Genomic DNA, 18714 nt, shown 5'->3' on the forward strand with positions numbered 1-18714 from the left:
CGTCCGTCCGCGGATAATCTCAGTAACCGTTAGCACTAGAAAGCTGAAATTTGGTAGCAATATGTATATCAATCACGCCAACAAAGTGCAAAAATAAAAAATGGAAAAAAATGTTTTATTAGGATACCCCCCCTACATGTAAAGTGGAGGCTGATATTTTTTTTCATTCCAACCCCAACGTGTGATATATTGTTGGATAGGTATTTAAAAATGAATAAGGGTTTACTAAGATTGTTTTTTGATATTATTAATAGTTTCGAAAATAATCGCTCCTAAAGGAAAAAAAAGTGCGTCCCCCCCCTCTAACTTTTGAACCATATGTTTAAAAAATATGAAAAAATCACAAAAGTGGAACTTTATAAAAACTTTCTAGGATAATTGTTTTGCACTTGATAGGTTCAGTAGTTTTTGAGAAAAATACGGAAAACTACGGAACCCTACACTGAGCGTGGCCCGACACGCTCTTGGCCGGTTTTTAAAAGTAGTGACGATTTTTTCCATTATTACACTATTGAGTTCCATATGTATTCACTGAACACGCGTGCCCTATAGGTATAACCAGTGGACACTAATTAACAATGCAAACATTGAAAAACATGGAAAAAAATAGATCAGTTGCATTGGCCTCCCAGTCGAAATTAACCCGTTGTATTTTATCGTTTTAAGGGGAAAGTGTGTTATACTATAATGTAGTAGATATGAACCGTATCATTTTGTAATGTATTTCCAAAGACATATGTAACTCTGTATGGATAGTCTAAAAAAAAAGTACCTCAAAGCCATAGAGAAAAAGGTACGGTGGCCTAGATGGCGTTACACCTTTGGGGAACGCTCGCCTAGATGGCGCTAATATTAATATTTGACATTTTAACACATATCAAGCTAACAATATGGGCGAAATTGTCAAAACTGAGGTTCAAAAGTTTTAAGCCTGTGTCGCGAGATAGCAGTCTATGCACAGTGATTCTGATTGCACATTTTACTTTGACGTTAACTCTCTATAACACTCGATCCTCATTTCCAAATCAAATGGGAATTCCTCTAGTATAGGCTTCCCTTTGAGACGTATTCGTGTAATAGAAAGGGACAAACGATTTTTATCGGCTTGTTAACTATAGTGAACGTTTATGAATAAGGAGGTTAATATACAGACGGTCAACAAAATCTTAGCACTAAAAGAAGGGGCAAATTTCAAATTTTCGATGGAAATTAAGCCTTCGCCACATTTTCAATCAATTTTTAAGTGTTATGGCCAGAGGTCGGCGAGGGTGAGATATTTTCATACTAATATGATGTCAGACATGTCAAATTAGTAGGAAAATAGCTCACCCCCGCCGACCTCTGGTTATGGCTCATTGATGATCTCATCAACGTCAAGGTTTAGGAAGGCACGCGTTTTATGAAGACAATTGGCCGCGTGTAGAGGGTTTCTAGGCCGTACGTTGGCAGTTGGCGCTAGCGCTGGCCGGCCAACCGACTAGTGTCGGTTTTTAGTCCACACATCAAAGGATGTTGGCGCCAATGGCCAACTGCGTTCACACGTTAGCGCCTCATTCAGTTTATCGTCAGCCGTTAGAGAGGACAGTTAGTGAAAGATTTACGAAAATAATAAGTTCTCTATACCAATAATAGTGTTGATTTTAGGAAATACAATACCCTTGCAAATGTTTAATGTATTGCCTAAAAAAGATAAATGTGCTTATCAGAATATTAAAAACATTGTCCATATTTCAGATAATTTAATTTTATGACGAGGTTATTATTTATCAATTAAATTTTGCTAACAACGTGAATGACCTAGAATTATCTAGCCTTTTCCATTCTACGTCCATCTCTTATGAAGGGCCAATGCCAAGTGATTGGTTCACTAATGTGTAAACAGCTACTCTTATCTTGGCCCAGGGTGTGCTCCAAGGGTTGGCCCAACCGTTGGCCCCATGTGTACAGCGCCCATTAGAAATGTAACGGACATATTTCTTTGATGACTACTCACTGTGATATTATTAGTATCTAAGTCGACACACGTCACGTCGGGCGGAGGTTCGTAGAGATCAAAAAATCTCGAGTCCACGCCGATCAGATATGGCAACGGCGCGTGTAATACTTCTGCTAAACCTGTAAATAAAGATATCATATCAATACTCAATTACTCATATTACAACATCCAAAGTAACATAATAACATTCACTCACTATATCGATATAACTGAGTGTTAATTTCAAGATAACTCGATTGAATCGTGTATTTTTCTAAGAGTCAATGCCTCAAAAATGTTTAACTACATGGTCGTAATTAGCACGGTCCACACAGAGCAAATTCCTCACACGGCAAACATGCTATATAGACGTGTCTCGGCCCGAGACAGTGCGTGCGTTTTGCCTTGCAACTTGCCTCGGCTGAGGCACATCTGCATTGAACGTTGGCCGTGCAAGCACATTGCCTAGCGACATGCCTCGCTCTGTGCGGACCCGGTTATTTATGAATTCTGATGTAGTGTTTGGACATTCTGGATATGGTTTCTGTTGTCTAGCAAAGATCTCGAGCTACTAAAAATCAGCAGTAACATTTTAAAAGTATACATATACATGCCCGTGTGGTGACGGGTTAAGAATTTCACTACCCCCTTTCTTCCCGTGGGTGTCGTAGAAGGCGACTGTGGGATATGGGTCAAAGTGTGGCGTAGGCGAGAGGCTGGCAACCTGTCACTGCAATGTCACACTTTCGTTTTCTATCGACCCCTTATTTGCCAAGAGTGGCACTGAAACTTGAGTAGTTTCATGTGCTCTGCCTACCCCTTCATGGGATACAGGCGTGATTGTATGTATGTATGTATGTATGTACATATACATTTCCTCGGAAATGTGTTCAAAGAAAATTTGGGTTTGAGATATGAGATAAATTCTCAGTTATAACCACACCTTGGTCACTGGCGATCAAATATATGAAAGAGGCGCGTTCCTAGCACACAGTCTAAGCTCGTGTAGGTGAACGCGTACCATGCTTGTATGAGTGAGATATGACAGGTCGACTGTTCGCGTTTTTGATAGGCGGTAACTGTCAGGTAACCTAGAGGGGATGGGCGGCACTTTCAGCGGGGAGCGGGAGTGGCCATACTGTACGATAGTACTCTTTATTATACTGTGGTTATAACATAAAGTATGGCTTCATTCTTTAGGGCGATTTTTGAATCTTAGACAAATAGCATAAATACTAGTAGATACCTCAAGAAGAATTACCTAAAGGACAGAGTGGTATGTAAGGGCACTGCCATTTGAACGGAAACAGTAGACTTGAGACGGCTTCTGAGACTGCTGTTAAGGTATCCGGCCTGAAAAACAAGTTAACATAATAATTCATAATATCTTTATGACTCTTGATATGTACAATAAAAATATGATAACTGAGACGCAAGATTTGACGATCCCTAATGGACGTATTCGTATTCGTTACGTAAGAGATACTAGTTAGTATCTAGCATAATCCTGCGCCGTTCTGTACTAGTTGGCTCTTAAGTACGTATGTCATTATCACACGATATCGATTAATGATATACTCGTATCGTTGTGCCGAAGGAAACTTTCCCAAATTGCGAACCTTTCAAAATTTCCTTAGTATGAGTATAGATTGAAACTTTCCATTTCATATATTTCTAGGTTAACTGGAAGAGATCCCTATCAGGGATAAGTTCACCTTTGTACTTCCTCCTTCTTCTTTCTTTTATATTTGATGTCTTGTATATTTTTTCTGGTGGTACAATAAAGAGTTTAATTACTGATTTCTTATGAAACATTCATGAAATTTCCAAGAAGTTGGCAACTTCAAGAAGGCGCGAATTTCAAATGTTCTATGGAATTTTTTTGGAAAGTTTCCTTCACGACCTGTCTGCTCGTTTGCCTCCTATCCCATAAAAAAAAACGAGGCTGGATGCAATGTATTATATTATCATACCTGAGTGAGTGTATTAAAATCTTCTGCTCAGTAATAGCGAGGGCCAGCAGTAGCTGGCAGTTGTCTGGGCCCAGGTTGAGCAGTAACTGCCTGAATCCTGCGCCGCTTCGCACTAAAGGTTGGTCGTCGCGTCGCGTCACTATGACCCGATCGCTCGCATTTGTCGGTGATAACTGGAAACAGGATGATAAAAAAAGACTTTAGAAGATGAATGCATTTATTTAATTAGTATACAGTAATACTTACGTTATACTCAATGAGTATTACCAAAGACATATGTAACTCCGTATAGACAGCTACAGTCTAAGAAAAAAACGTACCTCAGAACCATACAGGAAAAGGAACGGTGGCCTAGATGGCGTTACACGCTATATTAATATTTGACGTTTTAACACATATCAAGCTAAAGCCAGGTTTAGACGAGCAAGTTCTTGCTGCAATAAATTGAGCAATAACTTGCGTTTTTGTTTACACTACATGCAATTTTTGTAGCACAAGTTACATCTGCAAGCTGACAAGCAAGTTCTTGCTGGAAGATTTTGCAGGACTGTTTATATTAGCAATAACTTGTGGTAACTTTTGTTGCATCAAATCGTTGATCTGTTTAGACTACGTGCAATTTTTCTGTCGCAAGTCTTTTTTAGAAGTTATTAGCAAGATCTTCCTGGCAAGTTCTTGCATACGTGTTTAAATGGGATAAGTGTGTTGGCGATTATACCACAAGTATTTACAAATTAAAAATGCCCGCTCATAGTAAAATGCGTGCATCTGCGGCGATAATAATAGTAGTTGGGAAGAAAACACGGAAGAATCGGAAGGGGGTAAAAGATTGGATTTTAAGACGAGATGTTATAGCAATACAACGCAATTTATTAATCGAACTACGAGAAGAAGAACCTTCACGGTATAAAAAAATTGTAAAAACCGGCCAAGAGCGTGTCGGGCCACGCTCAGTGTAGGGTTCCGTAGTTTTCCGTATTTTTCTCAAAAACTACTGAACCTATCAAGTTCAAAACAATTTTTGCTGCCTGCTTTTTGCTGCTAGATTAGCTGCAGCGAAATCCATTGAAATGACGTATGACAACCAGTTAGCAACCCTAGTACTTCAATGGATTACGCTCGCAGTTAACGATCCTTGTTTATTAAGCCAGGTTTAGACGAGCAATTAAATTTGCAGAAGTTGACTTCCACGAGTGACTTGCGTCGTGTAAACAGCTAACTTCTGTATTTTTTCAACTTTCGCTAGCTTGCTGCAAGCTCTGCGTGTAAACATCAAAAAATAGACTCGGCAAGTAACTTCTGCAATGATCGTAGGTTGTACAACTTGCACGTTTAGACGAGCAATAAAACTTGCAGAACAATACTTTTGCAATGTAATGTCCATGTGTAAACAGTCGCTGCAAGTTGACTTCTTGCAAGTTTTACAACTTGCAACACTTGCCGCAAGTACAACGTGTAAACACATTTTAGATATCCCTGCAATAACTTCTGTGTTTATTTTGTCGACGGAATAAAGTTTTCTTGCTGGCATGTCGGATAGAAAAGTTTAGATCCGTGACAAAGTCATCAAATTGATATCGCACTATGAGCAACATGGATAATTATGGGACACAAAGTGTAGATTATCGAAACAAAATTAGGAAAAAAAACCGGCCAAGAGCGTGTCGGGCTCTGAGTAAACCTTTATTAATTTTTAAATACCTATCCAACAATATATCACATGTTGGGGTTGGAATGAAAAAAATTATCAGCCCCCACTTTACATGTAGAGGGGGTACCCTAATAAACAAGGATCGATACTGGGAGCGAAATCCATTGAAGTACTAGGGTTGCTAACTGGTTGTCATACGTCATTTCAATGGATTTCGCTGCAGCTAATCTAGCAGCAAAAAGCAGGCAGCAAAAATTGTTTTGAACTTGATAGGTTCAGTAGTTTTTGAGAAAAATACGGAAAACTACGGAACCCTACACTGAGCGTGGTCCGACACGCTCTTGGCCGGTTTTTACAATTTTTTTATACCGTGAAGGTTCTTCTTCTCGTAGTTCGATTAATAAATTGCGTTGTATTGCTATAACATCTCGTCTTAAAATCCAATCTTTTACCCCCTTCCGATTCTTCCGTGTTTTCTTCCCAACTACTATTATTATCGCCGCAGATGCACGCATTTTACTATGAGCGGGCATTTTTAATTTGTAAATACTTGTGGTATAATCGCCAACACACTTATCCCATTTAAACACGTATGCAAGAACTTGCCAGGAAGATCTTGCTAATAACTTCTAAAAAAGACATTGTTGGATAGGTATTTAAAAATTAATAAAGGTTTACTCAGAGCCCGACACGCTCTTGGCCGGTTTTTTTTCCTAATTTTGTTTCGATAATCTACACTTTGTGTCCCATAATTATCCATGTTGCTCATAGTGCGATATCAATTTGATGACTTTGTCACGGATCTAAACTTTTCTATCCGACATGCCAGCAAGAAAACTTTATTCCGTCGACAAAATAAACACAGAAGCACAGATCAAATAATACTAGTACAGATACCTAACCCCATACTAAAAATGGGCGCCGTCCTAAGTATTCTAGACCTGTGTACTAAATTTAATCCACACTCAAAGAGCTAGATGGCGCCAGTAGCCACGCGTGGCCAACAAAACTCTTATCAGTATCCTACGTCGAAATAGTCATCAAACTGCAACATCTTGCGACATCTGTTTTAGCTTTCACGCACTAAACATACAACGTCATGTGCACGTTTAAAGTCAGCCATTACTAGATGGCGTTGTAGACATAGCCTACCAGTGGATTGTATGCCGCGCGGTTTGTATGTGTGCGTGCAGGTGGTGCGCAATGTACGTACGCGCTGGGTCCCCTCATCAGTGTGCGTAGTCGAATGCACACGTGCTCACGATAATATTTGTTTCGTTGTATCTATCTACCTCTAATTATAGCTCTTGCGTACTTGCGCGACAGAGCTAGACTACATTTCTGTCGGCATATGGTGTCGACAATTGCCATTCGGCTACGCCGGCTGCTGAGTAAAATATAACACGCACCTATTATTATTGGTATTATTTTGTTGAGCCGTTTTATTATGAGTCCTGTGGCACATTGTTGTTTATATAACCTCGTAAGGACGTCTTGTTAAACCAAATGTTAAAACTCCAGTTTTAAGTAGGTAATATGAATAACAAATTATTTAGTTTCACTAATCAAATTGATTGCTCTATAAATTGATATAATCTGTCAAACAAGTCTGTCAGTAAATAAGAACAAAGAAAACTATAGGTATCCTTTTCTATAGCACCCTAAAGAAAAGGACGCGTGGTGACCTGGTGACGTCTTAGAAAAGTTACTTCGTTGGGTTAGTATCGACACAGATCGACTAGAGAGAGGTAGTTTATCGATACAATAAGTTCGAGAACAGCATATTAATGCAAGTTAAAATAAATCATGTAAATAAAATTGTTATTTGTTATACACAGTTTTTATTCATCATCATCATCATCATCATCGTATCAGCCCTTTATCGCCCACTGCTGAGCATAGGCCTCTCTCTGTTTTTATTGAATTCCGTTAACTTTAAGGGAAGATCAAATGAATTTAATGTCTCTAAGAAACTTAACTCTTACGGTTATCGAGTTATTAAAAAAAATAAAGATAATTACTGAACATGTGTATGACTGCCTTTACCAAAGATAATTACTGAACACGTGTGTGACCAATTCCTAATGTTTTTTGTTTTGACATGTGCAGTCAATCACTTGACACTAACTTGAATGTTATTCGTAAGGGTCTCTCACACTAATAAATTCATTTGTTATTTTTTTTTTTTTTTTTTTTAATTTATTTAGAACACAAACAGTCGTAATATACATCATACATAGGTGTAGTACATAGAGTACCTACAAAAAACTGAAAGTAATACAAACAGACCTGGAGGTTCATAAAATACATATGAAGTTAACTTAAAACAGTAGGTATGTAGTTATAAAACAGCGTAGTACATAGTATAATAAATACAACGTAGTTCAAAAAAGAAATGCAACACATACAATTACGATTCAAAAAGCATCAATAAATAGACATCAAGGAATACCTAGTGTTTACTATAATAAAGTTATTTAAAAAAGTTTACGTCTCACTTGCAATTTTAAACTAGATAACGAATTATTAAAGGGATCAATATCGAATAAAAGTTTATTATATAAACTGGGAACTCGTCTGAAAAAAGTATGCTTAGCATAGTTCTTACGAGAAAAGCTAACATGGAATAAAGGTCTAGGCCGTAAGGGGAGACGCGGACAACCAAAGTTCACTAACTTCAGGAGATCTGGACTATTAATAGCACCTCTAAGAATTTTAAACAAAAACATTACATCTAAGTAATTCCTGCGATTGGATAAAGACGGGACACAAAAATATTTAGCCGCTAATGCGGAATTTTCAAAATAGTTACCTGTTCTGTAGGCAAGTGATTTTAAGAAAATATTTTGTATCCTCTCCAAACGGTCAATGTGAACTTGGTACTGAGGAGACCAAACTATACTACCAAATTCGAGGATACTTCTAACTAAGGAATAAAATAACAATTTGTAGGTAATAGGTCTCTTAAAAGGCTGGCCAATACGAAGAATCATCCCTAACTTTTTATAAGCACGCTTACATAAGTTATCAATATGCAAGTTATAGTTCAATTGTGAGTCCATTGTAACACCTAAATCCCTAATGGATGATACCCGTGCTATCATATTACCACAAAGAGAGTAGTTAAAAATTATTGGATTCAGTTTGCGGCTAAAACTAATTATAAAGCATTTGTCGGTATTTAAGAATAGGTGATTGTCTAAGCAATATTGGTAAAAATTATTTAAATCTTGTTGCAATGAAAGGCAGTCAGCTTCCGACGATATAGCTCAAAAAATTTTGGTGTCATCCGCGTAAACAAGATGTTCAGCATTACGGAAGCAGGTCGCCATGTCATTGACGTACAGGATAAACAATAAGGGACCTAGGTGGGAGCCCTGGGGTACTCCAGAAGGGACAGGCAGAAAACAAGATGTATATCCCTTCAACGCTACTGCCTGACTCCGGTTAGAAAGATACGATTTAATCCACCGCAGAAGGTCACCGTGTATACCGAGTTCTAATAATTTCTTAATTAAGTGATTATGGTTAATTTTATCAAAACATTTCGAAAAATCGGTATACACGGCATCCACCTGGTGGCCAGAAGATAAACTATTTATAATAAAATCCGAGAAGGTAAGGAGATTTGTGTCAACACTACGACCTTGACAAAAACCATGCTGACTGGGCGCGATATGCTGATAGAAAGCGGCAGTTATTCTATTGTATACTAATTTCTCAAAAATTTTAGCAAAAATATTTAGTTTACTAATTGGTCTATAATTCATTACCTGACCTGCATCCCCACTTTTATAAATTGGTGTAATTAGAGCACTTTTCCATTTAATAGGAAAGTGGCCCTCCGATAAAGACTTTCTATATATCTGCGTTAAAGGCGCGGTAAGCTCTTTAGCGCACATAAGGATGAAATAAGGATGTATCATATCAGTACCACTACCCTTACTAATGTTTACCCTTTTTAAATACTCAAAAACACTGTCCTCTGAAATATCAAAGCTACCGAGGTCAATAAGTGAGTCAACAGGCGCGAGTGACACGTCCAGTGGCACAGACAGATCAGGTACAAAAACAGAGTTAAAATAAGTATTAAAAAAGTTGCTGATGGTCTGTCCATCCTTAGATGAATCACCACGATAAGACATCTGATCTGGTATATGATTGCTCGGAAATTTTGATTTCATAAAGGACCAAAAGTAATTAGGATTATGGTGAATTTTGTCCTCAGCCAAAGAAATAAAATCATTATAACACTTTTTAGCCATTTTATGCTCCCTAGATCTCAATAAAACGAATTCAGCCCTATCTAAGGGATTTCCATAGGTTTTCCATCGCTTATGAATGGTCAACTTCTGCTTTCGAATTTTAATTAGCGCACGTGAAAACTACGGCGGATACCTATTATTAGAAAATACTGGTTTATGCGGAACATATTTTACTATTAAATTACTAAGGACAGTATAGAAGTACGTGACAGAGGTCTCAACATCCATGTTAGCCAGACATAACCAATCGGTCTCAGATAGTTCTTTACGAATATTGTCATAGTCACCGCGACGAAAAATGGGTTGATAATGTGATTAGGCTTTAATTGAGGCAAAAAGTTAGTTAACTCTAGGGCTAACGAAACATACAGCGCCTTATGTTGGGGATCCTCCAAAGTAAGTGGAGATGAGCTGAGATGGCTGGTAAGTGGATTTGTTATGTATGAAAATGATGAAAAATATTTTTTGCGGATTTAATTAAAAGAGGTATACATCAGGGTGGCAAACGGCCTCCGCGCGGCTTGTATGTGTGCTCGCCGCTTAGGCCCCGCGCACACGGAGGCAGCAGTTGCTCGGCGACTTTCGTATTTGTATGAAAAGTTGCGTCGCCTCGTGTGCGCACTTTCATACTAAGCCATGGTCGTGACAAAAAAGTCGCCAGCAATAGTTGCCCGTGTGCGCGGGCCCTTACGTACTCGCTCTATCCGCGACACATGCAAGCGGATGTGAATGAACAAGATCTATGCTAGGAACACACTACGCGGACGTCCGTCGTAAATCGACCGCGGACGGGAATCTGGACAATGGAAATACACATAACCGTGCAAACTATCGGTCGACGGACGCGGACGTGGCCTTGAGCGCACGGACGTCCGATCGAAATCTGGCTCTCTGGATGTTTTGTTCCGTGCACACTGATAGGTCGCGGTCGCGGTCGTTTTACGACGGACGTCCGCGTAGTATGTTCCTAGCTTAAAGCTAGGAACATACTACGCGGACGTCCGTCGTCGCGCGACCGCGGACGCGGATCTGGACAATGGAAATACACATAACCGTGCAAACTATCGGTCGACGGACGTGGACGTGGCCTTGAGCGCATGAACGTCCGATCGAAATCTGGCTCGCTGGATGTTTTGTTCCGTGCACACTGATCGGTCGCGGTCGCGGTCGATTTACGACGGACGTCCGCGTAGTAAGTTCCTAGCTTTAGTCGCGGCCCCGCGCCCCGCGCCCCTACCTACCTATACTAGTCCTATTCTACGCATCACATTTGCACTGACCTTGAGAGGCCCGAGCCCCCAATCAAAGAATGCGTTGGTTTATTAAAATTTAAAGCACTCGAAAGCAGGCGCGTAGTTAATTAGAAATGTGGGAAAAAAACCGTCGCGTCGTCGGTGTCGTTTTTCATTTCGTGTATGATATCTATTTCAATTTATAAATATGGAAATGTATATTATTAAGTAAACAAATACATGTACTTAATATAAAAAATAAAAGGTAATGTAGCTAGGTATTTGACAAAACATTTTCTAGAGTAATATTGTCTTCGGTTACCGCGATAGTTACTCATGAAATAAAATTATGGAAACGGATTAAATCACGTATAATGAATTTAAAATACAGTATAGAAATAAAAACAAATAGTAGTAAATATAGTATTTTAAATTCATTATACGCGATTTAATCCGTTTCCATAGTTTTATTTCATTTTCTAGAGTAATTTTTACTCATGAAATTGAGAAAAACACCGAAATTAGTTATTTACTAAAACTTGACGTTCATATGTTCATTGTAATTTGTAATATGCCTACTTGAAAAATAAATATTTCATTTCAACACATAATTACTATTATCTGTTATGGCCTTATGGCTGCCGGCCAGATGAGCCATTTTTTTTTAAAGTTGTTCACCCCTCTTTTTTTGTAACATGGGTGTTTTTTTACGCGATTCATACTCAGAATCTCAAGGTCTTTCGATCCTGCCTGATAGGAAGTAAAAAAAATGTCTTAAGATATCCATACATTTTTCAAACCTTCCATTCCGTTACTGCCATACAAAATGTATGAAAAAATGGTAACGGAATGGGAAAAAACTTGGGAGACTTTTTTCTCCTATTAGGAGTGAAAGAGCTCACGATTCTGAGTAGAAACCACATAAAAATTTCCAAATTAAAAAAAAGTCGGGTGGACGTACAACTTTGACAAAAATAAAAATGGCCCAGATAACAGTTCTAATCAACATTCAATAATTAAAATTATTTATTAATAATGAAGAACTAACACGATAAGGTAGGCAAGCACGAATTCAAATTTGTGATTTTTGTGTTTATTGCCATCGCGCAGTCGGGGGCGGTGCCGCTCGGCTGCCCGCAGAAAGCCACTTTATTTGTGCGCCTGCTAACGCACACAGACGCGTCCGGTGTACTCGTGTGCGCACCGCCGCGGCGCCGGCCGGTACCCGTGCGGCACAGTGTGTTAAAAACCCCAATTTTGTCTCACCTTGTTTTTATTGCATAATACACACACACACACATATTCACATATTGCTTTTCGTTTTACCAACAACGCCATTCAAGCTAGGAACACACTACGCGGACGTCCGTCGTAAATCGACCGCGGACGGGAATCTGGACAATGGAAATACACATAACCGTGCAAACTATCGGTCGACGGACGCGGACGTGGCCTTGAGCGCACGGACGTCCGATAGAAATCTGGCTCTCTGGATGTTTTGTTCCGTGCACACTGATAGGTCGCGGTCGCGGTCGTTTTACGACGGACGTCCGCGTAGTATGTTCCTAGCTTCATTCATAAGTTTCATTAACGATACCATGTGGTTACGGAGTGCACACGAGTTGAATACGGCTACGTAACCAGTCTAAAATGTGCCGTCCAGACGCGTAAGAAGATCATGGTTCCGGAGAGCGCCCTTACACTGGTTTTTTGAGCGTATGACTAGCCCGCACTCAAGTGGCTATTCTAATTATATCACGTACGTTATGCACAGTCACTCCATCTAGTGACGAGAGGTAATAATACTTAGACGACTCAATAACGTTCAATGCGGGTTTGCTGATGTTGTATTCAGTCGTGTAATAAATTTTAGATTCGAATTTTGAAAAATATTGCATTGAATTCGTGTTTTTGTGGATTTGTGTATTAAATTAATGATATTCTTAATGCATGAGACTAAAATAATACCTTTGAGACCTTTAAATTTATTGAATAAATAAGTCATAATGGCTAATCGTGGCACGTAGCGCCATCTATGATTTTGGTTTGACATTAATTATACGATGTTCCGGATGAGACCCCATGACAGAAGTTATTGCAGGGATATCTAAAATGTGTTTACACGTTGTACTTGCGGCAAGTGTTGCAAGTTGTAAAACTTGCAAGAAGTCAACTTGCAGCGACTGTTTACACAAGGACATTACATTGCAAAAGTATTGTTCTGCAAGTTTTATTGCTCGTCTAAACGTGCAAGTTGTACAACCTACGATCATTGCAGAAGTTACTTGCCGAGTCTATTTTTTGATGTTTACACGCAGAGCTTGCAGCAAGCTAGCGAAAGTTGAAAAAATACAGAAGTTAGCTGTTTACACGACGCAAGTCACTCGTGGAAGTCAACTTCTGCAAATTTAATTGCTCGTCTAAACCTGGCTTAAGAATATGGGCCAAATTGTCAAACCTGAGGTTTAAAAGTTTTAAGCCTGTGTCGAGAGATGGCAGTCTATGCATGCCCTGTAATTACATATTTTACTTTGACAGTAACTCTCTATAATACTTGATCTTTGGTATTACTCTCCTAAATGACCCGAAACATATTGCAACAGTCGCGATATAATAGGTAACGTATAACCGTATATTGATTCAATATTTGAAAGTGTCTCACGAAAGTTGAACGTCTATATGTATGAATGTATTGTGGGAAAACACTAGTATTTTAAACCTAGTGAGCATAAACGACACGTAAATTAATTGGGACTGTACCCTTAGCCACGTTAGTTTAAGGGCCTATTTACACGCTGCGTGAACCTACATGCGAGTTTGTTTACAATGCGGCATTTATTGGTGTGCTGAACTTTTATTGTAACCTAAACAGACCGCAAAGTAACTAAAATACATACGAGTTCGAATCGTCTAAATGGGCCTTAAGACGATGGCTCGGATCCGGCCCTCACCATTGGTGGCTTTGTCTCTTTATCTTTAGCATATCAACATCTATTTGAGTTTATAAGTATTAGTAAACCCACCTGCAGCAATATCCTAGGCTCTGGAAATGGAACTTCTTCTAACAAATGTGTTATATACCGCTCTATTGGTATAGTCAGCGGCTGTTTACTCCATGACATTTCCTGAAAAGTGATGGTTTAAATTAAGGGTCGTAAATATAAGAATCAATTGTACAATTGTACAGTCACGGACTTTAATTGTTGATCCACTTCTAGCTCATTTTATACCGGACATGTCATTGGACACGTGGTTGGTATAGTTATACTTAACTAGGAAATATAAAGTGATAGAAAATTGAAAATAGTTTGTATTAGTATTTATAATAGCATTGAAAATTGATGACAAATATAAAATGGACACCGACGTTCGCTGCACCGACAGTTGATGAAAAAATCTCTACTTTCAGCACTACAGTTCAGCAACTGTTCGATGTGCACGCCCCGGTGCGAGAGGTACGGTTACGACGACCTCCGGCTCCTTGGATTACCAGCGGTGTCCGTATGGCAATGCGGAAACGTGATAAAGCCTTCCGGACTCTCAAGCGCGATCGGTGCGATGAGAACTGGCGTCTGTTCAAAGTTGCTAGGAACCGATGCAATCAAATGGTGAGGGCTGCTAAGCGTCGGCACATCTACGAAAATGTTTTGTCTTCTTCCATGGCGGACACGTGGAAATTTCTAAGGTCTCTCGGAATCGGAAAGTCAAACTCGTCGGTAGATTGCTCTTCGTTCTCGTTGAACAATTTAAATTCTCATTTTTCTCATGCTTCGGTGCTGGACTCTGTGGTGAAACAAAATACTCTCTCCCTAATTGCTTCTCTTCCTTCTCTCGACATTTCACCATTAGAGCTCAATGCGGTTACTATGAGTGACATCAAAAAGATTATAACCTCCATTAATTCGAACGCTGTTGGTCATGATGGTATTGGACGGGCAATGATCATTCCTATTGTCGACAGTGTTGTGCCTATAATTACCCACATTGTAAACTCTTCTATCCTTACTGGTGTTTTTCCTTCCACTTGGCGCAAGGCTTACGTAATTCCGCTTCCAAAAAATTCTAACCCTACCTCTCTTAGTCACTTTCGACCCATCTCTATCTTACCGTACTTGTCAAAGATTCTTGAAGCCGCCGTTTATGATCAAATCTCTAAATTTATTTATCACAATTCGCTCTTGTCTCCATACCAATCTGGGTTCAGACCTGGGCATAGTACCGCAACAGCGTTACTCAAGGTCACTGAGGACATACGGCTGGGCATGGAATCCTCCAAAGTCACTGTCTTGGTCCTCATTGACTTTTCGAATGCATTTAATGTAGTGGATCACGATCTCCTCCTTGCTGCCCTCTCTCATTTGAAAGTCTCACCGAAAGCAATCACTTGGTTTGCCTCGTACCTTTCCTGTCGGTCCCAGACTGTTCGTGTGGGCCCAGCCCAGTCTGACTGGAATGACTTAAGCACAGGGGTGCCACAGGGAGGTATTCTGTCCCCTCTTTTATTCTCCGTGTTTATTAACCTCATTACATCCAAGTTTAAAAGCCCTCACCATTTGTACGCCGACGATCTGCAACTGTACGCCCAAGCTGAAGTATCTCAGTTAAATGCAACTATTTCTGTCCTCAATGATGACCTGGCTCATATCGCTGACTGGTCGCGTAATTTTGGTATATCTGTTGACCCTTCAAAGTGCCAGGCCATCATTGTGGGGAGCTCGCGTCAACTTTTTAAGTTGGAAGCTGTTCCAGTCGCATCGATCATGTTTGACGGCTCGGTGATCCCAGTCTCTAATCAAGTAAAGGACCTCGGTCTTATAATTGACAAAAATCTTTCATGGGATGGCCACCTCACAGAAGTCACGCGTAAAGTCACTGCAACACTACGTTTTTTATATAGATTTAAGCACTTCTTGCCGGTGAGTACCAAGAAATTATTGGTGCAAGCCTTGATTTTGCCATTGATCGATTATGCTGATGTGTGCACTACCAATGTTACCCAGGATTCTCTAAATAGGCTCGAGCGTACACTCAATAATGGCATTCGTTTCATTTTCAATTTGCGCAAATTTGACCATGTCTCGCTTTATCGCCACAGACTTAAATGGCTTCCTGTACGTCAGCGCAGATCTCTTAGAGTTCTGTGCAGCCTTTTTTCTATTTTATTTGATCCTTCCGCTCCCAATTATCTTAAGTCCAAATTTAACTTCATGACCCCCGTCCGGGCTGTGAACTACGTTCCTCCCGATCCCTTGTTCTTGCAGTACTTCCTCACCACAGTGGTTTCCTCTCAAATTCTTTCACTGCACAAGCTATTCGACTCTGGAATGCACTTCCCCTGACTATAAGACAGGCCCCAAGTAAGTTATTTTCAAACGCATGCTGCACCAGCATCTGCTGAGTGCGGCACAAGTTAATTAGTTCTCCTTCGCCCATATGCATAATGTTTATAATATATTATTTGTATGTATATTTGTATTTATATTTGTGTATAAGTATACGTGTAATGATATGAATGTATTATTTATGTATTATATTGATTGTATGTAAATAATATTGCTATACTTGTCAATAGTTGTCATGCTTTCTAAATTTATTTTTCTCACTGCACCCACATTCGCGAATTTCTGTTTGGCCCTATGGTTGACTGGTAGAGAATGCCTCAAGGCATTAAGTCCGCCATTTGTACTTTTTTTTCCAATTGTGCAATAAAGTTTAAATAAATAAATAAAATAAAATAAAATGGAGCACTGCCGGTTGACGGTTAGATCTCATAGACCGTTATAGCTAAAAAAACTTACAAGTATATAGAGCAGCCACCGTTCGAAGGTATCGCTGAAAGGCCACCGCGAGAGCAGACAGATGCACTTGCTGACGTGGACGGAGTGTGTGCTGTGACAGATCCCGCTCTGTATATGTCAGTTGACTCTTTTAGGTCTCCCAGACCGCTATATCGAACAGAACTTACAAGTATATAAAGCAGCCACCGTTCGAAGGCATCGCTGAAAGGCCATCGCGAGAGCAGGCAGATGCACTTGCTGACGTGGACTGAGTGTGTGCTGTGACAGATCCCGCTCTGTATATGTCAGTTGACTCTGTTAGGTCTCCCAGACCGCTATATCGAACAGTACTTACAAGTATATAAAGCAGCCACCTTTCGAAGATCGCTGAAAGGCCATCGCGAGAGCAGGCAGATGCACTTGCTGACGTGGACGGACTGTGCTGTGGCAGATCCCGCTCTGTATATGTCAGTTGACTCTGTTAAGTCTCCCAGACCACTATACCGAACAGTACTTACAAGTATATAAAGCAGCAACCGTTCGAAGGTATTGCTGAAAGGCCACCGCAAGAGCAGGCAGATGCACTTGCTGACGTGCCGGAGTGTGTGCTGTGTGAGATCCCGCTCTGTATATGTCAGTTGACTCTTTTAGGTCTCCCAGACCGCTATATCGAACAGAACTTACAAGTATATAAAGCAGCCACCGTTCGAAGGTGTCGCTGAAAGGCCACCGCGAGAGCAGGCAGATGCACTTGCTGACGTGGACAGAGTGTGTGCTGTGACAGATCCCGCTCTGTATATGTCAGTTGGCTATGTTAGGTCTCCCAGACCGCTATATCGAACAGTACTTACAAGTATATAAAGCAGCCACTGTTCGAAGGTGTCGCTGAAAGGCCACCGCGAGAGCGGGCAGATGCACTTGCTGACGTGGACGGAGTGTGTGCTGTGACAGATCCCGCTCTGTATATGTCAGTTGACTCTGTTAGGTCTCCCAGACCGCTATATCGAACAGTACTTACAAGTGTATAAAGCAGCCACCGTTCGAAGATCGCTGAAAGGCCATCGCGAGAGCAGACAGATGCACATGCTGACGTGGACGGAGTGTGTGCTGTGACAGATCCCGCTCTGTATATGTCAGTTGACTCTGTTAGGTCTCATAGATCGATATACCTAACAGTACTTACAAGTGTATAGAGCAGCCACCGTTCGAAGGTATCGCTGAAAGGCCACCGCGAGAGCAGGCAGATGCACTTGCTGACGTGGACGGAGTGTGTGCTGTGACAGATCCCGCTCTGTATATGTCAGTTGACTCTGTTAGGTCTCCCAGACCGCTATATCGAACAGTACTTACAAGTATATAAAGCAGCCACCTTTCGAAGATCGCTGAAAGGCCATCGCGAGAGCAGGCAGATGCACTTGCTGACGTGGACGGAGTGTGTGCTGTGACAGATCCCGCTCTGTATATGTCAGTTGACTCTGTTAGGTCTCCCAGACCGCTATACCGAACAGTACTTACAAGTATATAAAGCAGCCACCGTTCGAAGGTATCGCTGAAAGGCCATCGCGAGAGCAGGCAGATGGACTTGCTGACGTGGACGGAGTGTGTGCTGTGACAGATCCCGCTCTGTATATGTCAGTTGACTCTGTTAGGTCTCCCAGACCGCTATACCGAACAGTACTTACAAGTATATAAAGCAGCCACTGTTCGAAGGTATCGCTGAAAGGCCACCGCGAGAGCAGGCAGATGCACTTGCTTACGTGGACGGAGTGTGTGCTGTGACAGATCCCGCTCGGTATATGTCAGTTGACTCTGTTAGGTCTCCCAGACCGCTATATCGAAAA

At 40.6% G+C, this 18714-nt stretch overlaps 1 protein-coding gene across 12 annotated transcripts in view; it reads right to left on the bottom strand.

The window, feature by feature from the left end:
- The window catches only part of LOC125234065 (DENN domain-containing protein Crag), an 82828-nt gene that overhangs the window by 35996 nt on the left and 28118 nt on the right, over window positions 1-18714 (bottom strand). For 8 of the 12 annotated variants that reach the window (XM_048140241.1, XM_048140242.1, XM_048140245.1 and 5 more), the window contains exons 8-11: window positions 14120-14221; window positions 3949-4121; window positions 3237-3328; window positions 1994-2115 (exon numbers count right to left, since the gene is read on the bottom strand). In XM_048140241.1, coding sequence (XP_047996198.1) covers window positions 1994-2115; window positions 3237-3328; window positions 3949-4121; window positions 14120-14221 — 489 coding nt within the window. Of the gene's footprint in view, window positions 1-1993; window positions 2116-3236; window positions 3329-3948; window positions 4122-14119; window positions 14222-16894; window positions 16984-17061; window positions 17085-17557; window positions 17633-18388; window positions 18492-18714 lie in introns of those variants that run through there. The other 4 variants (XM_048140249.1, XM_048140251.1, XM_048140252.1 and 1 more) reach the window with 4 other exon arrangements.

The sequence above is a fragment of the Leguminivora glycinivorella genome, chromosome 15, assembly GCF_023078275.1.
Source record: "Leguminivora glycinivorella isolate SPB_JAAS2020 chromosome 15, LegGlyc_1.1, whole genome shotgun sequence".
In the NCBI taxonomy this organism is placed as follows: Eukaryota; Metazoa; Arthropoda; class Insecta; order Lepidoptera; family Tortricidae; genus Leguminivora; species Leguminivora glycinivorella.